Source organism: Carcharodon carcharias, chromosome 5, assembly GCF_017639515.1.
Source record: "Carcharodon carcharias isolate sCarCar2 chromosome 5, sCarCar2.pri, whole genome shotgun sequence".
Lineage (NCBI taxonomy): Eukaryota > Metazoa > Chordata > Chondrichthyes > Lamniformes > Lamnidae > Carcharodon > Carcharodon carcharias.
Window position 1 is genome coordinate 75,825,476 of NC_054471.1, and position 22,858 is coordinate 75,848,333.

Genomic DNA, 22,858 nt, shown 5'->3' on the forward strand with positions numbered 1-22,858 from the left:
GTGGAATTTCTGGATGAAATCTGTAATTAAAAAAAGATGGCCTGGAAGGTCTCATCAGACTTTGATTACTTTTCTAAAATGGCCAGTCATTCTGTGGAAGAGTATATCAATTTAACAAATTGTAGGCAAATTTGACAAAATTCAAGTGGGTATTAAGGCTTAAATTACTGGATGCTGCTATGGTGTCTCACATGGACAGGCAACTGAGGTTCTCTTTGGAGGAAACCCTGATGGGTCAGATGTCTGTTGCTTTACAAAATATTCCTGGGCAAACAGTCATTTCCTTCAGCCTTCATGGAACACAAAACAGTGTTCACAAAGAATAGAAGGTGGTTATCAAGTTTCAAAATATTCCAAATAGTGGGACAGGCGTCCATACAACAGAAGGATTAAAGACAGACGGAATGATGATGAAAGCACGCATGGCCAATCCAGTTATATCCGCAAAAGACTGAATTCCAAAATGCCCAAGAAAAACTAATAGATGCTTTAGATGTGATTCTAAATAGCATTAAAAGACAAATTGCCCAGAGTGAAGAGGCAGGGTCTTTGAAATGGCACTCAAAGAAGATAGTTCTGAGGAAGAGAATGAACATAATGATGAACCTAAATGAATTATGCTGGTCACAAGAAGTTTTAATCCTGTGATGAATTCATAAATAGCCGGCTCTCCACCCCCACCCCTTTCCAAGTTACAAAAACCCTCCTATTTCAATACAAAAGAAAAGGGAATTGCCACTGCAGCACCGCCATCAGCTGATCCAGAGGAGAGAGGGAGGCCAAGATGGATCCAGCGCAGATAAAGCGGCTCTAGCTGTGTCTCAGAGAGAGGGAATAGAAGAGAGGGGGAGAGTGAGTGAGTGAGTTTGATCTTGAAAGGGAGTCGAAGATTATAGGCTACAGAAGGAATGTGGAGTTAAGATTACCATCAGATCAGCTGTGATCTTATTGAATGATGGAGCAGGCTCAGTGGGCCCAATGGCCTACTCCTATTTCATACGAACTTATGAGTGTGTATGTGTCTGAGAGAGAAAGAGAGGAGGAAAAAAAAGATAGACAGTAAGGGAAATTGTGTTTGGGGGGGTGATGGGGGTGGTGGGTGGCAGTGGAATTGGGGCAAGGCACGAGAGGCGGGGGTGGAATTGGGGCAAGGGCACAAGGGGGGTTGGTGGGCAACAGGCAACATTGCTCACTTTCACACTTGCAGCTTATTTAAATGATTCACAACTTTTTAAAAAAAAAAAAAAATTTCTAAGACCATCCTCCAAGTTTATAAGCTACTGCTGGGACAACAATAAAGCTAGTCTTGGTAATGGTGACCATGACGGCTATCACTGTTGTAAAAACCCATCTGGTTCACTAATGTCCTTTAGGGAAGGAAATTTGCCTTCCTTAGCTGGTCTGTCCTACATGTGACTCCAAACCCACATCTATGTGGTTGATTCTTGACTGTTCTCTGCAATAGCATAGCATGCCATTCAGCTCAAGGGCAATTAGGGATGGTTAACAAATGCAGGCCTTGCTAGTGATGCTCACCTGCCATGAAAGAATAAACTAATTTAAATCTTTAGATCTGCTTTACCTTCAAAGCAGCCCTGAAAACCAAAAAAGTAACCCTTGCGAAAATCTCAAAGCACCATTGAAAAAAAATATTTTGACTCCTGACTGGCAGCACTGGTGGGTTAAGTTATTGTTGGTGTAGTACTTACTCTTGAATGTTGATGAAATCACTACTTTTTCAAAAAAAAATTTATGAATGCTGGTAAGAGAAACTGCAGATGGGCAGCATGTATCCTTACAAAGAGCTACAATATTTATTACGGTGTGCCCACATTGGCAAAAGATAGCTGAGAAGGTGTTAGACCAGCCATGATCTCATTGTGTGGCCGAGGAGGCTTGAGGGGCTGAATGGGCTACTCATGTTTTTATGATGATCATTAGCCGCACTTCATTTTGCAGCAGTTAACACCATTATGCACAGTAACAAGACTGCAGCCAGTCGTGGAGGTGAACATCAAGGTTATCAACTCGTGCAAGAGCCTCAACCATTGTCACTTCTGGCACGTTCCAGAAGCGTTGAATGCTTTATACAATGACCTGCGTGTGGGTTCCACTGTGCTATTTGAGGCGTTTTTTGGATTTCAAGGAGCAGAAGAAGTCCCTGCCGGTTTCCTTTGAGATGACATTCCTAATGGATCTTAGATTTTAGATGACATCAACATACAAAACTGATGGTCAGGAAAGGCCCATCAGACCTGCTGCACACTATGATGGCCAGAGTATCATGATTCAAATTTCTTCCTTTCCACCCCCATCTATCCTCCAACAAACATGGAATGTCCTGGGGGAGGTGAAAACAAGTAAAGGAACCCAGGGCCAATAAGAGGAAAATCTCTATATACTTCCTTTCTGATCCCCCTCAGGAAATCAAAACTAGTCCGTGACATGACACAGACCAAGTGTTACCTAGGCACATACCTTTGACATGATGCAATCTCTGCCTTAGTCAGAAACCGCTGCAGCTCCCTCTTGAATGTAGGCAAATAGTCAACACCTACCACACCAGCTGGCAACATATTCCAGACACACTCAACTCTGGGGAAAGAGTAACTGCCCAACTCCTATTCTTGGAGTTTAAACTCATGTCCCCAATCTGTTCAACCAGAAGAATGTATCAATAGGGGTGCTATCCAGCCCTTAATTATTTTATAAACTTCTATCAGGTGACCTCTAAATTAGTGATCATTTTAATGGCTCTCTGCTTGAGGCTCTCTTTAAATTAGGAATTAAATTTATTTCTGCACAAAGGTGCAGACTTGGTCCGAAGCTGGTATTGTTTCTGGACAAAAGGTGCCTGTAATTTGGAGGGACTAATGGAAAGGTGAAAATTTTCATTAGGAGTACTTGAGAAGCTATAACATATGAATCTAATTTACTTCTGATACTCGGGGACAGGGAGTGGAATTAAAAAAAATTGTCTACATAGCTGACAAATTTATTGTAATTAGATAAAGTTAAGAATATTCCTTGAAGTCAAGGAGATCGTTTTGTGGGGATGAGAGGGAAGCTGTAGAGAATGGATGGGTTAGCTATAAATACTCCTGGAAGTTAAAAAGGCAGGACTGTGGAGGGATTTAAAAAAAGAGAAAAACAAGAAACCTATTGGAACCAGACGAGCAGAGTAATATATCGATAATGGTGAAAAATGTTGGACAATTTTAATTTCAAAAGGAACGTGTGGCTAAGGACATGATTTCAATAATAAAGTGGTGCATATACCTCCGTGCAATTTTAAACACAAAATGGGGAACTGAAAGCATTATTGAATGGTAAGTCAATAAAAATGCATCTGAAACTTGGGTAAAAAATTAATTTAGTAGGGAATTAACCTACAATATCTCATGTATATTTTAAAAAGATATATAAGGCAAGGCAGGGGGTGGTATAGTAATTTGCTGCCAAGGGATTAATTGCAATTGAGAGTGAGAATAAAATATTGGAAATTAATTACTTCAGATATAATCAATGAGCAGTAAATGGGAAAGGTGCATGATCCCCAGACCCTGAGTAATCAGAAAGAGGCAAATGAAATATCTAGTGACAACAGAGCAGCTAAGCCCCAGGTTCAGAGCAGTGATCTATGGCTGGTCAATCAACTGTGATTTGCGGATATGACTGGCTCAAATAGTGAATTGCAGGCTGACTTGGTTCTAACCTTCAATTACCAGAGGTACCATCTTGGAACCATCCCAGCCCCAAAGAGCCCCTGCTCTTACTTTCATCTACCTCAAGGCAGATAGTTAACAAGTGGTCTTACCCATACCAGGATAATGCTCTGGGGTCCCAGGTTTGAATCCCACCACAGCAGATGGTGGAATTTGAATTCAGTTAAAATCTGGAATTAAAAGTTTAATGATGACATGAAACCATTGTCGATTGTTGTAAAAACCCATCTGGTTCACTAATATCTTTTTGGGAAGGAAATCTGCCATCCTTTCCTGGTCTGGCCTATATGTGACTCCACACCCACAGCAATGTGGTTGACTCTTAAATGCCCTCTGAATTAAGGCAACCAGGGATGGGTAATAAATGCTGGCCTAGCCAGCGATGCCCACATCCCATGAACGAATAAAAAGTATCGACCCCGCATCCAACTCTATTTATGATCACAACAAATTAAATGAATTGTTCGCATTTGAACTTCATTTTATTTAACTAACTGTAGCATAACAAAAATACATTTTTCCTTTGATCCTATCAGGGACTTTGAGTTAGTCATAGGTTTTTTGCTTTGCATAGCTTGATTGGCATTGACTGTGCTACAAATTGGTGATCCACCGTTATTGAAATGATACAAGAGTAAACTGCACTCTAATTTCATTTCCAAATAGCAAATCTGGAAGGATTCCTTCAGTTCAACTATAAGGCATTTAGAATCACAGAAGGGGCCCATTAGTCCCATCTTTGAAAGAGCTATCCAATTAGTCCCATTCCCCTGCTCTATCCTGATAGGCCCTGCATGGTTTTCCCCCTTCAAGTGTTTATCCACTTCCATTTTGAAAGCTATTGAACATGCTTCCACCACCTTTACACGTAGCGCATTCCAGATTGTAGCTCACTGCATTAAAAAACAATTCTCGTCCCCTCTCTGGTTCTTTCACCTGTTTCCTTGAGTCTGTCTCCTCTGGCTTCCAAACCTCCTCCCAGTGGACACAGTTTCTCCCTATCGACTATCCAAACCATTCAAAATTTTGAACACCTCCATTAAATCTCTTCTTCTCTGAGGGAAGCACTCCCAGTGGACACAGTTTCTCCCTATCGACTATCCAAACCATTCAAAATTTTGAACACCTCCATTAAATCTCTTCTTCTCTGAGGGAAGCACATAATGGAAGTCCTTTAGCTCTGGTGGAGTTGTACTACAAATAATCTCTTTAGCTGTACACACTGTCTGACCTGAGTCTACAGCGAGGAAGAAATTGGAAAGGGTCAATACACAGAATTTTTCTGAATCTTATAATGAAATATTTTCAGCCATTGTCTACAAGTTACTGAGTAATTTTTGTATCACTTGTCAAGTATTATATACCCCATTCATACTACACAGAGCTTTGTCTGATGTCAGTTCTCCTGTAGCCAGGATAAAATAGCTGTCCCAATAGCAATCAGTGTTAGAGGTAGGGAGAATAGCTAGCTCAGAAAAGGAAATGGGTCAGTCTTGTCTTCCTGCTCACCATTGTAACTTAAAATACAGTGCACAGTTAGGGTCTCCATGTTATGAAAGGGAGGCATCAGGTAAGGTGCAAAAACGATTCGCAAGGGCTATACCAGAGCCAAGAGGAAATGCACATCAGGAAATGTTGAACAAACTGATACTCTTTTTAAAAAAGAGAAAGCTGAGGGGTGACCCGATAGAGGTCTTTTAAATTATGAAGGAGTTTGACAGGGTTAATGTAGAGAAGATGTTTCCACTTAGGCAGAAGCCCAAAACTAGGGCCTGTAAATATAAGACAGCCATCTAATAAATCCAATAGAAAATTCAGGAGAAATTTCTATACCCAGAGAGTGGTGGAGAATGGGGAACTCACTTCAGAATATAGATCAATATGTGGGAGAAAACTGTTAAAGATTATGCTGACAGGTTAGATGAAGAGAGCTGAATGGACACTTAACTGAAGCATGAAAACCAGCACAGACCATTTTAGCAGAATGGCTTGTTTCTGTGCTGTGTATTCTATTTAATAATGATGTGTTTCTCACGAGATTTATGTCCAAATCTACTGACGAGATCCAAGCTCTTTGCCTCCACAACGTCCAATGCTAAGCTACTCTAAAGACCGACCACTCTTTGAAGTAATGCTTCCTTACATCCCTCCTGAATCTATTCATTTTCAAGTTGCAATTCTGTTTCTCCTCTGTATTCTATATCAAATTAATCACCCTGACTGATCTTCAACACCCCCAAGTCTTACTAGTCTGAATATCTCCATTCATCTTCCTCTCTTTAATAAGGACAGCCTTACTTCTGTCAGTCTATCCTTGAATGCTTTTATTCCCTAATGCTGAGTTGTCTTATGAGGAAAGGCTGGACAGGTTAGGCTTGTATCTGCTGGAGTTTAGAAGAGTAAGAGGCAACTTAGTTGAAACCTTTAAGATCCTGAGGGGTCTTGACAGGGTGGATCTGGAGAGGATGTTTCCTCTTGTGGGAGAATCTAGAACTAGGGGTCACTGTTTAAAAATAAGGAATCGCCCATTTAAGAAAGAGATGAGGAGAAATTCTTTCAGAGGGTCATGAGTCTTTGGAACGCTCTTCCCCAAAAGGCAGTGGGAGCAGAGTCTTTGAATATTTTTAAGGCAGAGCTAGATAGATTTTTGATTAACAAGGGGTGAAAGGTTATCAGGGGTAGACAGGAATGTGGGCTTGAGGTTACATTCAGATCAGCCATGATCTTATTGAATGGCAGAGCAGGCTCGAGGGGCTGAGTGGCCCGCTCCTAATTTGTTAATTATACCTGCATCTTTTCCATCTCAGCTGCATCATTCCTGTGGTGAAACAACCCACAACCCACAATAATCTGGATGCAGCCTGGCTAACATTTGCCACAGTGGCAGGATAACCTCCCTCTCTATACAATCTAATACTCCACTTGATTTGATTAGTGGTAACTCTCCCACCTCTTAGCCATGTGATTGTAATCCCTGCATTACCTGGGCTGAAGCTTCAGTGCAGCATTGAAGGAGTTTGCATTGTTGAATTACTTCTGTAATTCCTGTTTTTGTATCCCTAAGTGCAATTATTTATCCACATGGAACTCCATCTACCAATGTCCAAAACAAGTTTTTTCATCCTGTAGTTACTCTCCGTATTTCAATGTATTAACTTGCTCTGTTATTTTGATGCCATCCACAGATTTTGAGAAGATGCTACTTATGCTGTGTTCCAGATAATTAATGAGAGTTTGAGTACCCAACACCAAGCCTTCACACATCACACCCTCCACTCAGTACACTTACCATTCCACAGACCCTCTGTTTCTTGTCGGGCGCTCGTGATCCTATCCATCGTAACACTTGGCCTATAAATTTCCACTGCCGTTGTTTAGGACTCCTTATCAAAAACTTTGCTGGAATCCATCCTTCATCAATAGCCTTGTAACTTTAAAGCATCTGTTCAATTGGTATAGCATAACTTTTCATTACTGTTGTGAGATTTTGCTGTGCCTCACGTATAATTGGCTGTGAATATTTTTTCCTGAGATCATGAAAGGCACAAAAATGCAAGTTTGGTCTTTTTTATATATATAAATCAGTATTGATGCCCACCATTTAGTTTTCATTTCCCTAACCATTCTAATAGCTTGTCCTTGATAGTCAACTCTTGAACCCTGCATGGTTTTGCTGTGTAACTAATTAATCGATAGTTAGACTGTTCCTCCCAGATTCCTTTTTGGAATAAGAGCTGTACATTTACTCTATCTAGGCTGCTAGTGCTCCCCTTGCATCTAACATCATGAAATATGTTAATTACATGGGCTTCTTCACTATTTGTTACACAGAGAGCAAAAGGAATGAGACTGGACAGACCACCCGGCATCAACGCAGTCACTGGAAATGACAAGGGTAAACCCAGCCCTGTCTACCCTGCAAAGTCCTCCTTACTAACGTCTGGGGCTTGTGCCAAAATTACGAGAACTGTCCCACAGACTAGTCAAGCAACAGCCTGACATATTCATACTCATGGAATCATGCCTTACAGATAGTGTCCCAGACACCGCCATCGGCATTGCTGGGTATGTCCTGTCCCACCGGCAGAACAGATCCAGCAGAGGTGGCAGCACAGTGATATACAACCGGGAGGGAGTAGCCCTGGGTGTCCTCAACGTCGGCTCTGGACCCCATGAAGTCTCATGGCATCAGGTCAAACGTGAGCAAGGAAACCTCCTGCTAATTACCACGTAACCCCCCTCCCTCAGCTGATGAATCAGTGCTCCTCCATGTTGAAAACCACTTGGAGGAAGCACTGAGGATGATGAGGGTGCAGAATGTACTCTGGGTGGGGGACTTCAATGTCCATCACCAAGAGTGGCTCAGTAGTACCACTACTGACCAAGCTGGCTGAGTCCTAATGGACATAGCTGCTAGACTGGGCCTGCGGCAGGTGGTGAGGGAGCCAACAAGGGAAAAACCTACTTGACCTCATCCTCACCAACCTGCCTGCTGCAGATGTATCTATCCATGACAGTATCAGTAGGAATGGCCACCTCACAGTCCTTGTAAAGACAAAATCCCCTCTGCACATTGAGGATACCCTCCATCGAGCTGTGTGGCACAACCACTGTGCTAAATGGGATCGATTTCAAACAGATCTAGCAACTCAAGACTGAGCAACACTGTGGACCATCAGCAGCAGCAGAATTGTATACAACCACAATCTGTAACCTCATGGCCTGGCATATCCCCCACTCTACCGTTACCATCAAGCCAGGGGATCAACCCTGGTTCAATGGAGAGTGCAGGAGGGCATGCCAGGAACAGCACCAGGCATACCTAAAAATGAGGTGTCAACCTGGTGAAACAACAGCACATGCTGTTTGGCACGCAAGTAGTCCTCAGCAACAAGTGATAGACAGAGCTAAGTGATCCCACAACCAACCACTCAGACCCAAGATGCCGTGCATGGTGGTGGACAATTAAACAACTCACTGGAGGAGCAGGCTCCACAAATATCCCCATCCTCACTGATGGGGAACTCAGCACATCAGTGCAACAGCTAAGACTGAAGCATTTGCAACCATCTTCAGCCAGAAGTGCCGAGTGGATGATCCATCTCAGCCTCCTCCTGAGGTCCCCAGCATCACAGATGCCAGTCTTCAGCCAATTCGATTCACTCTACGTGATATCAAGAAATGGCTGAAGGCATTGGATGCTGAAAAGTATCCGGCAATATTACTGAAAACTTGTGCTCCAGAACTTGTTGCACACCCTGACCAAGCTGTTCCAGGACAGCTACAACACTGGCATCTACCCGGCAACGTGGAAAATTGCCCAGATATGTCATGTACACAAAGCAGGACAAATCCAGTCCAACCAATTACCGCCCCATCAGTCTACTCTCGTCATCAGCACAGTGGTGGTAGGGGTTGTCGACTGTGCTATCAAGCAGTACTTACTCAGAAATAACCTGCTCAGTGACACTCAGTTTGGATTCTGCCAGGGCCACTCAGCTCCTGACTACATTACAGCCTTAGTCCAAATGTGGACAAAAGAGCTGAACTCAAGAGGTGAGGTGAGAGTGACTGCCCTTGACATCAAGGCAACATTTGACCGACTGTTGCATCAAGGAGCCCTGGTAAAACTGGAGTCAATGGAATCGGGGAAAACTCCCCACTGGTCGTACCTAGCACAAAGGAAGATGGTTGTGGCTATTGGAGGTTAATCATCTCAGCTCCTGGACATCACTGTAGGAGTTCCTCAGGGTAATGTCCTCAGCCTAAATTTCTTCAGCTGCTTCATCAATGACTTTCCCTCAATCATAAGGTCAAAAGTGGAGATGTTTGCTGATGATTTCACCATGTTCAGTGACTCCTCAGATACTGAAGCAGTCTATGTCCAAGTGCAGCAAAACCTGGACAATATCCAGGCTTAGGCTGACAAGTGGCAAGTAACATTCATGCCACACAAATGCCAAGCAATGACCATCTCCAACAAGAGAGAATCTAACCATTGCCCCATGACATTCAATGGCATTAGCATCACTGAATCTCCCATTGTCAACATCCTGGGAGTCACCATTGACCAGAACTGAACTGGACTAGCCATATAAATACAGTGGCTACAAGAGCAGGTCAGAGGCAGGGGATCCTGCAGCATATAACTCACCTCCTAACTCCCCAAAGCCTATCCACGGTCTTTAAGGCATCAGTCAGGAGTGTGATGGAATACTTTCCAGTTGCCTAGACGAGTACAGTTCCAAAAATAAGTTTGACACCAAGCAGGGCAAAGCTGCCCACTTGTTTGGCAGCCCATCCACCACCTTTAACATTCACTCCATCCACCACTGACACACTGGCAGCAGTGTGTACCATCTGCAAGATGCAGTGCTGCAATTCACCAAGGCTCCTTCAACAGCGCCTTCCAAACCCATGAGCTCTACCACCTAGGAGGACAAGGGCAACAGATAGATGGGAACACCACCACCTGGAACTTCCCCTCCAAGTCACTCACCATCTTGACTTGGAAATATATCGCTGTTCCTTCACTATCGCTGGGTCAAAATCCTGGAACTCCCTAACAGCACTGTGGGTGTACCTACACCACATGGACTGCAGCGGTTCAAGAAGGCAGCTACCACCACCTTCTCAAGGGCAACTAGTTTTGGGCAACAAATACTGGCCTAGCCAGTGATATTCTCAACTGAAGAACGAATAGAACAGAAAATGTGGGGTGGGGTGTGTGTGTGAAATGGAAGGGAAAGGCTGGCAGCAGCCCCACCGATAGGCCCTGAGATGTTGGAAGATGAGACAGTGAACAGAAGGTGGCGAATAGGTCTGAGGGAGCAGGGTTGAAGGGGGAGTAGGGTGTGTGGTGTGATGAATGGGAAGGAAGTGAGAACAGGCCAGTATTGGCCTGCAGACAGGCCCTGGTGGGGTTGGTGGGCTGGGATGTTGTGGTAGTAGCAGGACTTGGATGATATTGTCTCGGAATTTTGCTGTGAGGAATCCCAGAGCTTCAGGCCTCGGCATCTGAAGGCGCAGCCACCAATGGTGAGTGATGAAAAATCGGGGGCATGCAAGAGGCCAAACTTGTCTGTTATTCTAATCACATCCTGGGATGTTTGGAAGTGTATTTGATTATGAGGGTACTTTACCCTTTTATGAATCACTTTAAAGCTAGCTGGCATTTGGATTCTGTACCTACCTTCAATCGGGATTTAGAGATTGATTTGGGGGTATGGGTCCTACAGCTGTTCATTAGTAACTGTGTCTCGGAACTGAGTCTGGGGAAAGTGATTGATCCTGGCCTTTAATATGCTAAGTTGTAGCTTTATACTGGTGGGAGAACTGGGAAATAGGAGCACCAAATCAACAAGCCTCGAGCAAGACTAGAGAAAAGGAGAACCTTTTTTCTCACAGAAAGGTCGATCTGTTAAATAGACTTCAGCAAAAGTGAATACTGGTTTAAAAAAGAAACTCGAAAATGTCTTAATAAGAACAGGATTGAAGGCTATAAGGGCAAATAGAGACATAGATGATTAAATGTTGTATAGAAACACAGTACTGCTGCAACTAGCGAAATGTCAGCTGTCATGTACTCCTGGTCGGGACTGAGTCACACATTGTGTTGGGGGATTGATGTGCTTCAGCTGTAAGATTATCTTGGGGAATACGTGACAGATCATTATCTTGAAAATTTAAACCTCCTTTAGGAATGCACAATAGACTGAATTGCATCTGGCAGTGGAGTGGTTATGTTGCTGGTTCAGCAACCCAGAGGCCTAGACTAATAATCTGAAGAATATGAGTTCAAATCTCCCCATTAATGGCAAGTTGAGAATTTGGGGGAAAAAAAGCTGGCGTGAGTAAAAGTGATCACAAAGCTGTTGGATTCTAATAAAAGCCCAACTGGTTCAGAAATCTACAGGGAAGGAAACTTGCTACCCATAACTTGCCATCCTTATTATGTGTTGTCTATATGTGACTCAGTCCCTTAGTATCATGGTCGACTGAACTGACCTCTGAGGAGCCTAGAAAGCTACTCAGTTGCATCAAACTGCTACATGCAGCTACTTAAGACAGCAGCCCACCACCACCTTCCCAGGGTAATGAGAGACAGGCACTAAATTGCCAGTGATGCCCAAACCCCAAGAATATTTCCTTAATTAACTGACCTGTTGAAGGAAAAGAACTTTGAATCAAATGGCCTTTCTTATTTTTTTGTGTTTTTATCCAGTAACAATTTAATGGTCTCACATAAAGTGTGACATAGCACTACTTATTTTACTAGCAGCTAATTCAGATTTTCATTTGGTGTGTTTGATAATATGGGTTTTGTTCGATCGTCAAGCTGCCAATGAATTGCTCTTCAAACTGACAGCTTCATAACAGCACAGATAATACTAGCTAGCGATTATGTCACCAATCAAGTTATGTAGAAGTACTAGCTCAGCCAAGTATCTGTTCCAGTATTTTTTAAAAACAGGACATGGGTTGTGGGAAATCAAAGAAAGTAGAGGAGAGAAATAATATTTTAAAGCATTTCAAAACTCAGTGTGTTAAAGATAGACTCACCCACAATAAGGCCTTTAGATCATGATTACTTGCTGAGCCAAAAAAAATTCTCCTCAACTTCAGTCTCATTTCTTTGACAATTGTTTTAAATGTGTCCTCTGGCCATTGAACCTCCTGCTGGTGAAAGCAGGTTCTCCCTGTCATAATTTTCTAAGTGTTGTAATTTAAAAATAGAAGACCAGGAGAGTGGGGCATGGAGGAGTGGAAGCAGCTCTTCAGCTGAAGATCAGAAAAGGTCCATTTAGGCGTAATACAGAGAAAATTCAGATTCCGGAGCAGAGAGAAGGAAATCAGTATGGTCCCAGAACAATAAGTGCAGCCTCTAGATTGGTGGCTGTGGCTGCCTCAATCTTTGGGGCCACAGCAGCAGGGCCAAAAAGCCTCCCAGAAAATTCTGGAGGTGTCAGAGGACCGGAAACACAATGATCTATGTCACGTAAGTGGTCGGGAGTGGAAAATGGCTTGGAACAGGTTAGGAAGCCTGTGGAATGAATTATCTGGCAGTAAAAATCTGTAGTGGGCCAGGGAAGGTTCAGAGTAGGTCAGGGAGAAGATGGTGGCTGAGGAAGGGCTTGACAGGAGAAGTGGATTAAGTGGCTACAGGCCAGGTCAAAAATAAATTGACTGATGCTGCATTTCGAGCCTCAGAGTAGACTCTCAGTTAGGTGTAATTTTGCCCCTATTTTGAAGTTGTGGATTGAGTTCTTATTTTTATATATTTTCATTCCAATTTCCTATGTCCACATTTTATTGCAAACTGCCTGTATAATCTTGTCATACTGTAATTACGCACTCCTGCTAGTGGTGGCACATCATAAATGTGAAGATAGGATTTTATAATCAGAAGTAATAACAGGAAATGCATGTAGCTGCAAGATTTTTAATGTATCACTGCTAGATTCCAATTAGGATTGCCAAATGTGGTTGAAGGTATTCTTGGAGATTTGATCAGCCATGATTGTATTGGACAGTGTAGCAGGCTCGGTGGGCCATATCGTCTACCCCTGCTCCTATTTCACTCGTTCATATGTTGATAGTGTGAAGCCTACAAATCTCATTGCATTTACCTCAATAAGATTGGGCTCTGCTCAACCCAAGCTCCCGACAGCCAGCTGGCGGGCTGAGGTCAACAAGCTTGCCTACAGAAAATGCAAAGTGCGGAGTTCTCCAGCACGGTTAGCAGCAGTGTGTCAGAGATTAATGCTCCATTCAGAGAGACTCCAGGGCAACCCAGAGGGCTGGTGACACAATATAACGTTGCTGCAGTGAATCAGGAAATACAGTGTCTTATAACAATTGCAATATTTATGTCACATGCGTAATAAGTCAGGGCCACTGATTTACATAAGATAAAAGCAAAAAATTGCGGATGCTGGAAATCCAAAACAAAAAAATAAAAATACCTGGAAAAACTCAGCAGGTCTGACAGCATCTGCAGAGAGGAACCCAGTTAACGTTTCGAGTCCGTATCACTCTTCAACAGAACTAAGGAAAACTAGAAGAGAGGTTAAATACAAGCTGGTTTAAGGGGGGATGGGACAAGTAGAGCCGGATAGAGGGCCAGTGATAGGTGAAGATTGCCAAAAGATGTCACAGACAAAAGGACAAAGAGGTGTTGACGGTGGTGATATTAGCTAAGAAATGTGTTAATGGGTGACATTAAGGGTAGAAAGCAGGACGAGCAAGGTACAGATAGCCCTAGTGGGGGTGGGGTGGGGGGAAGGGATCGAAATAGGCTAAAAGGTAGAGATAAAACAATGGATGGAAATACATTTAAAAATAATGGAAATAAGTGGGAAAAGAAAAATCTATATAAATTATTGGAAAAAAGGGGGATCGGAAAGGGGGTGGAGGAGAGAGTTCATGATCCAAAGTTGTTGAACTCAATATTCAGTCTGGAAGGCTGTAAAGTGCCTAGTCGGAAGATGAGGTGCTGTTCCTCCTGTTTGCGTTAAGCTTCACTGGAACATTGCAGCAGGCCAAGGACGGACATGTGGGCATGAGAGCAGGGTGGTGTGTTGAAATGGCAAGCGACAGGGAGGTCTGGGTCATGTTTGCGGACAGACTGAAGGTGTTCCGCAAAGCGGTCACCCAGTCTGCGTTTGGCCTCTCCAATGTAGAGGAAACCGCATTGGGAGCAGCGAATGCAGTAGACTAAATTGAGAGAAGTGCAAGTGAACTGCTGCTTCACTTGAAAGGAGTGTTTGGGCCCTTGGACAGTGAGGAGGGGGAAGTAAAGGGGCAAGTGTTGCACCTTCTGCAGTTGCATGGGAAGGTGCCATGGGAGGGGGTTGAAGTGTCAGGGGTGATGGAGGAGTGGACCAGGGTGTCCCTGAGGGAACGATCCCTGCGGAATGCTGCCGGTGGGGTGAAGGGAAGATGTGTATGGTGGCCACTGATTTACAGATTGAATAAGTTAAATTCCAGGTTTTAAAATGTGTGTTTTCTGGGATTTTAAGTTCGCAATTCAGCCCATTATTCACTTTTTAAAGGTCAAAAATAAAAGTTAGAACAGTATAATCTGTCATTTTTCTTGCTTACAGACAAAAGCAACCCTTTTAAAAAGCAGTCCTTCTGCCAAGTGTTAGAATTGTATATAATATAACAATTCACCTGTTTAAATATCTATCATGGTTATCTTGGGAAAGATTATTTTTTCAAATTATGTTTTGAAAAATTACTTTGCATCAAAGATTGTGTATTGCTGCACCTCCATGGCGAGTAAAAATTCTATTCGTACAGTAACAGATGTTAAAGATACTTTTGAATGTAAAACTCTGTCTCACGGCATGGTAGACTAGGTCATCATCAAACAATGTTGTCTGAATGTGCCTCTCAGCAGTATCTTCTTATAATGATGGTTCTGTCATTGTGTGTGCAAATAATTCTTTACTGAAAGGGACAGGAGGACATGCTGAAAATCTAAGGAGGATACTACTTTTTTGTTGTTGAACTTGCCTCCATGATCCAGTTGCTGTTCTGTTGCCTGCACTTGTTCAAAAGGCTTAGAGAATACAGGAAAGACTTTATATAGTGGTGAGGATATGGAACTCACTACTACAAGGAGCAGTTGAACATATAGCACAGATGCATTTAAGGGGAAGTTAGATAAGCACATGAGGGATAAAGGAAGAGTGGTAGGCTGAAGGGGGTCTACCTTTGGCCCTCTCCTATTACTCGTTTACAGGCTGCCCCACCTCAATGACATTGTCTGAAATCACGGAGTCAGTTTTCACATGTACTCTGATCTATCTCACCACCACTCCTCTCAACTCCTCTACTGTTGTTAAGTTATCAATCGGCTTGTCCGACATCCAGTACTGGATGAGCGGCAATTTGCTCCAATTAAATATTAGGAAGACAAGCCATCGTTTTCTGTCCCCATTCCAAACTCCGTTCCTTAGCTACTGAGCCCGTCCCTCTCTCTGATAACAGTCTGAGATTAAACCAGTTTGTTTGAAACATTGGTGTCGTATTTGAACCTGAGAGAAACTTCAGGTTATTGCTAAGACTGCCTATTTCTACTTATGTATCATCACCTGACTATGCTGCAGTCTCTAGATTTGACTATTCCAATGCATTCCTGGCTGGTCTCCCGTATTCTACCCTTTGTAAACTTGAGATCATCCAAATCTCTGCTACCCATGTCTTAAGTTCCACCAAGTTCCTTTCCCGAATCATCCTGTGCGCGTTGACCTACATTGGCTAATTTGTTTTCAAATCCCTTGATGACTTCGCCCCTCCTACCTCTGGAATCTCCTCCAGCCTCGCAACCCTCAAAGATATCAGCCATTTCCCATTCTGGCCTCTTGTGCACCCCAGTTTTAACTGTTCCACTATTGGTGGTTGCTCCTTCGGTTGGCGAGGCTAAACTCTAGAATTCCCTCCCCAATCCTCTCTGTCTCTCCACTTCTCTTTCCTCCTTTAAGAAGCTCCTTAAAACCTGCTTCTCTGACCAGACTTTTGGTCACCAGACTTAAAATCTCCTTATGTGGATTGGCATTTTGTTTTTAAGATGCTCCTGCAAAACACCTTAGGATGTTTTCTCAGATTAAAGCTGCTGTGCGAATATAGGTTATTGTTGTAGGGTTCGATGAAGATTGCTGGGAGGATGCTTGTGTAAAGCAGAAAGGCTAATTGGGCCGAATGGCTCGTTTCTGTGCTGTTAATCTGGTGTAATACAACAACAACCTGGAAGTTATATAGTGCCTTTAATGCAATAAAACACCCCGAAGCACTTCACAGGAGGTGTTATCGAGCAGCATTTGACATCGAGCCGCATAGGTAGGTTGATGATTAAAAACTTTGTCAGAAGGAGTAGGAATGGAGTGTCTTAAAGGAGGAGAAAGAAGTTTAGGAAGGGAATTCCGGAGCTTTGGACCTAGGTAGCCACATTTGGACAGCATTGATGATGACTCAGTCAAACACACCACATACTGGGCAGGATTTTAACTGCAAAGAGTTATCTTTGAGATGTCTTTCTATAATAATAGAATTTTCACTCGAGTATGAAGGTGTAGAGATATTCCCTTCTCTATTTCACCTTCAAATATAAAACAATAAGTAGCTAAATGTTGTCGAGCTAATTTATGCTGGGTACCAAAGGAGAAAAGTTTCTTTGTGGGATTGTCCACGTCACCGTGTCTCAAGTAATTTTAGGTTTTGATCCTGTGTTCTCTCCCCACTCAAGTCCAGGCACCTCAGTACGTCAAGTAGCTGCTAGGTACTTGATACTCTCCAGGTTTCTGCATTCAACAGCTCCTTTTGACAAAAATACTGAGAGGCTTTCTTGTGCAGTTTTAATTTTTGTGCACCAAGAGATCTGTTTGGCTTCTAGTTATTCCCAGTGATTAAACCAGGGAGAATAAGCTCATTAATCAAGATGTCAGAAGCCTGCAGCATAAATTATGAAGTGGATTTAAAATTTTAGGTGAAGTAATTTTTGTCTCTGGCTTGTTACTGTCTACTAAGAAGCTACTGTAGTCAAGGGCACATTTGAAATATTTTTTCTATAGTCTTAGGAGGCCTTCAGTTAATGAGGGAACAAGGTTGACATTCTTAGTTTTCATTCTTACCAGCCTTTTCACTTGTGTATTGTCAGAAGAAAGTCCAAATTAACAATTTGATATGCACCATGCAGATTCTCAGAGTAATGACAGAAAACCTGGCTGCATGACTCGATGAGCAACCAAGACAGCAAATTCATTGATTTATTTTTCTGTGGTCAATTCCCTTCACACATGATGAGAATTATGGAGCGAGAATTTTTTCTGGAACAATTTTAATTATGTTCTTTATCAACAAAAGGTCATGTCATGTGATTCGTAAACCCTAGCACCCCAAAAGCAACTTTTCCCATAGGTGAGAACTACTGCTTCATTTGAGAGTTTGGCGACTGAAAGCTGCCAGACAAGTGAGATGATTGCACTAGGGTTCTGACCCCAGCCATTGTGATTTGATGGTCACAGTGAGGTATCATGGTCATTGTGAAGTATCATGGTCCCAGTGAGGCTCTGACCTCGGCCATTGTGAGATGGTCACAGTGAGCCTCTGAACTTGACCATCGTGTCATGGTCACAATGAGGGTCTGACCCCAGCCATCGTGAGATGGTCACAGTGAAGTGGTTGTAGTAAGGGTCTGACCCCAGCCATCATGAGGTGGTCACAGTGAGGCTCTGAACTTGACCATTGTGTCATGGTCACAGTGGAGTTCTGACCCTGGCCATCATGAGATGGTCACAGTGGGATTCTGATCCCAACCACCGTGAGGACAGTTATCCAACTCAGTTGTGCATAGGTCAACACTCAAATCTTCCTACCTTTTCTGACTGGGGTTCAGTTGGATAGTGTTTTATCTTTAAATGCCTTGTTAACATGCTTAGGTTAGTTTAATAAAATTGCTTGTATGGGGTTCAAAAAAGGAATAAAGTTACCAAGTACATGAAATATTTTATTAATTTGTATGAGTTCTGATGTAGACTGTGGTACATAATGAGAAACTTCTGGTCTAAATGGATATTTCCTGTTTTGATTCTTTGCAAACATCAGAGTGCCCTACAGAAGATAAATATTGCATGGTAATGTAATCTCAAGAGTAGCAGTGTTTAGATATGGATCCTAAGTACGTGCATTGTTATGCGCTGTGGGAACATTCATAATTCAATCATCTGTATTTTCCACCATATTCCAGACATGGGTGTTTTACTTATTAGCGTATACCAAATAATAAATAATGCACACATTTCTATTCTGCTTTGTCATCTAGTTTGATAAATTATATTCCTACAATATACGCCACAACTTTGGAAAGGAAGGGAAGAGAGTGGACTATACCCCATTCAGCTGCATGAAGATCATTATGTCGAATCCGCCAAGTCAAGGGGATTATCATGGTGAGTTCACAAGCTAGTCACATTCCTCCCGCTGTGTGAAGAGACCTTTAAGGTAGGAATGGGAAATTGGTTGTTTGACTGGATTGCCAGCAGGGCACTTGTCGAGTGTGCAGCTTGTGCCAGTCAGCATTGTCATGCTTCTGCTCCATTACACTTTTGGCTTTTCCTTGCAGCTGAACGAGGTTAGCCAAGAGGTATCCATTCAGGCTGCACTTTGCTGAGCACTGTTTTATTGCTGGCATCTCATATGTTTGAGATGGATGGCATGCAGATGCTCTCTGGCACATACAAGTGTCTCAGTAAAAGCCTTAAGAGAGTCATATGGTATATGTTAAATTTACTGAAATGCTGCAGTTCCTTTGACATTGACCGATTTATTTATTTCCCATGGCATAACAGTTCATTCCATTTGCCTGTCAACCTGACACTGGGTGGAGCCATTGTTGGGAGAAATAGTACCCAGTGTCCTCATTAAGTATTCCAAAGTGTGTCCCGAATATGGCACACAGCAGTCTTCAGCATTACTCTTTGGATAAACTTGAACCTGGAGAACAACCTTAGGCTGCAGTCTGCTGCACCGATTTTCCTGTTTGGATGGAAGGATTTTAGAGTCGGACCTGTATTGCGGAACCATCCATTTTGGAAGGGATTGAAATTGCCTTGTCTCATTGTACTGTCCGGCAACTTGCAGCCTAAGACATTCTGACCCAAATTTATGGTGAAGGAACAGTATTCAGCTGCAACAACTTGCATTACATAGCTCCGTTAATGTATCCCAAGGCTCTGAACAGGAGGGCTATCAAACAAAATTTGGTACTGAACCACTTAATGGGTCAAGTTTTATGGAGTGCCTCAAAGGAGGAAAAAGGTTGAGAGGTTTAGGGAGGAAATTCCAGAGCTTAAGGGCCAAGGCAGCTGAAGGCAGGCCTGCCAAGGGCGAAGTGGTAAAAATCAGAAATACACAAGAGACCAGAATTGAAGGAGATCCTAGACTGTCTATCTATTTTGTGAACCAAGTGCTATGAAGAAAACTAGCATGAAACTGTGTTGACCTCAGTTTCATTCTTAAGACTGATTTTATGCAGCAGTTTTGTGGGAGGGTTGGAAATTTCAACCATCTGCTACCACAGGGTTTTATGTTTGTTGCTGGGATTAGAGAATGAGCAACTATTTAAAAATAAAAAGCATAGAAAAGTCAAGCTGACCCGTGGAATAAATTGAAATAATATAGCCGCCATCGTATGCCTTTGAAGAGCACTCTGCTGTGGCCATAGCTTACTTGAGAGACTCATTGCAGCAGCTGAGTACCTGGAGGTGGGAATACTGTAGAGATGTTTCTCGAATGTCAGAAAGAACGACTAACATTGATATAAATTCCTTTTATGACCTCAAAAGTGCCCTATAGCCAATCAAGTACTTTTGAAGCATGATCACTGTTGTAGTGTAGGAAATGCAGCTAGCCAGTTTGCACACAGCAAGATCCCACAAACAGCAGTTTGATATTGCCCTATCAGTGATGCTGGTTGAGATATAAAAATTGGCCAAGGCACCAGAAAGAACTTCTCTGTCAAATAGTGCAGTGGAATGTTTTACTTTCACTTGAGGGCAGCTGAGGCCTTGTTTTTAAGGTCCATTGAAAATGAGGGGCTTAGAGGCTATTAGTAAAGAAATAGTACTGGAGCAATTAATTGGGCTGAAAGTTAACAAATCCCCTGGACCTGATGGCCTATACTCTAAGCAGAGATAGTGGATTGTCCAGAATTCCATTAGATTTTGAAATGGTCCCTGTGCGTTTGAAGGTAAAAATGTCACCCCAATATCCAAGAGAGAGATAAAATGGGGAACTTTAGGCCACTTAACCTTGCATCAGTTATCAGGAAAATGCTAGAATCGTTTTTGGAACTTGATGTAGAGCACTTAGAAAGTTGTACAACACAGATTTATGAAAGACAAGTTATGTTTGACAGATTTATTAGTTTTTTGAGGCAGTAATTAGCAGGGGAGAAACCAGTAGATGTAGTGTATTTGTATTTTCAAAAAGCATTCAGTAAGGTCCATTCAAGAGTGTATGACATAAAATGATGTCATATGGGGGCTTGGGAGTAATATATTAGCAAGAATTGAGGATTAGTTAATGGGCAGAAAGAGAGAATAGAAATAAATGGATCATTGTTTGGGTCGGCAGGCTGTAACTCGGGTACTGCAAGGTTCAGTGCTGGGGTCTCAGCTGTTTACAATCCATATCAATGACTTAGATGAAGGGATCAAGTGTAATGTATCCAAGCTTGTTGATGGTACAAAGTTAGATGGGAAAGTAAGCAGTGAGGAGGCTGCACAGAGGCTGCAAAAGCAAATATTTTCAGTTTTCAATAATTTTTCTTTAGCTTCCAATTGTCCTCTGCTTCTAGTATTCTTATTTCCATGTTTAAATCCTTTGCCCCACCCTATCACTGTTACCCCCAACATTCCAACAACACTCAAGAAGCTTGACACCCAAAGCAGCTCGCTTGACAGGCACCCAATCCACCATCTTAAACATTCACCCCCTCTACCGCCGACGCACAGTAGCAGCAGTGTGTACCATCTACAGGAACTCACAAGTCTCCTTCGACAGCACCTTCCAAACCCACGACCTCTACCAGCAAGAAAGATAGGGCAGCAGATGCGTGGGAACACCACCATCTGCAAGTTCCCCTTAAAGACACGCACCATCCTGACTTGGAGATGTATCACCATTCCTTCACTGTCGCTGGGTCAAAATCCTGGAACTCCCTTCCTAACAGCACTGTGGGTATACCTACACCACATGAACAGCAGTGGTTCAAGAAGGCAGCTCACCACCACAGTTAGGGATGGGCAATAAATGCTGGCCTAGCCAGCGACACACTCATCCCGTGAACATATAAAAAATCTCTGTACTTTCAATTCTGAACTCTTCCCTCTTTCCCCGTGTTTCAAAATTGGCAAGCCTGCTTTCAGCCACCAGATCATCTTTTCTGGAATTCCTTCCCTGGAAACCCCTGCCTTTCCTGTATCTCTCCTTAAAATCCACCTGTTCAACCAAGCTTTTATATCCTCCTTTAGCATTTTAGTTTGACTATGCTTGACATGTTTTGATTGAAACACTACGAATGTGTGGTGATCTGATAATTGAATAGTTGATGATTAACTTAAAGCCATGTACTGGTAATTCAATATTCTTTCTACGATGATCTTGTTTTCAGGATGTCCATTCCGCCACAGTGATCCTGAACTTCTGAAGCAAAAGTTGCAGTCCTATAAAACTCCCTCTGCAGGAATTAGTCAGGTGAGTGGTTCCACTGCATGAGCAGCAACCCGTGCTATTTGTATACATGTCAACTCGTTATCGCCATTCTTTGAACAATCCTTCAGATGCAGTGCACGCTGCTGTGTAGTACTGAAAGCGAACCTTGTAAGCAAACTGCAACTACTTTGCCTCTTGTCACTCCACGCTCACTTCTCTCTGTTGCCATAACATGCAAGTGTTGAATATACCTTCAGTAGCCCTCAGTTCCCCAAACACTGAGGTGTCTTTGAAATATTGATAGGGAAAGGAGTGTAGAGGGGGACCCAAGGGGGAGGATTCAAGGTTCTTTTCATAATGGTTGGAATGGGTGGGATTGTTCTGCAAGTTGTGAATTCGGTCAAGTACCTCCCTCTCATACAAGTTTTGCCATATTCTTGAAGTACTGTATTCCCTGAGCATGGAAGATTAAGGGTTGATATAATTGAGGTGTTCAAATTGATACGGTAGATGGAGAGGAACTGTTTCCTCTGGTGGGGGCAGTCCTGAGCAAGGGGGCATAATCTTAAAACTAAGCTAGACCTAGGGGTGATGTCAGGAAGCACATTTTCACAGGGTAATGGAAATATGAAAGACTCTGCTACAAATAGATGTCAAAGCTGGGAATCAGTTGAAAATGCCAACACAGATTGATAGATTCTTAGGCAAAGGAACTAGGGTAACAAACCCAGGCAGGTTTGAAATTGAGATACAAACCAGCCATGATCTGATTGATTGTCGAAACAGGCTCGAGGGGCTGAACAGCCCAGTCTTATTCCCATGTTTGGACTACAATCATTGAAAAGGATTAATTTAAGCAATTGCTTTCTTAAGAGCAATAAATCCAGAGCTGGAGCACAAGGGTGTGATGTGAT

At 42.7% G+C, this 22,858-nt stretch overlaps 1 protein-coding gene across 3 annotated transcripts in view; it reads left to right on the forward strand.

Annotated features, from left to right (window-relative positions):
- The window catches only part of prim2 (DNA primase subunit 2), a 212,825-nt gene that overhangs the window by 170,359 nt on the left and 19,608 nt on the right, over positions 1-22,858 (forward strand). For all 3 annotated transcript variants that reach the window (XM_041188639.1, XM_041188641.1, XM_041188642.1), the window contains 2 exons: positions 18,553-18,679; positions 21,904-21,986. In XM_041188639.1, coding sequence (XP_041044573.1) covers positions 18,553-18,679; positions 21,904-21,986 — 210 coding nt within the window. The remainder of the gene's footprint in view (positions 1-18,552; positions 18,680-21,903; positions 21,987-22,858) is intronic.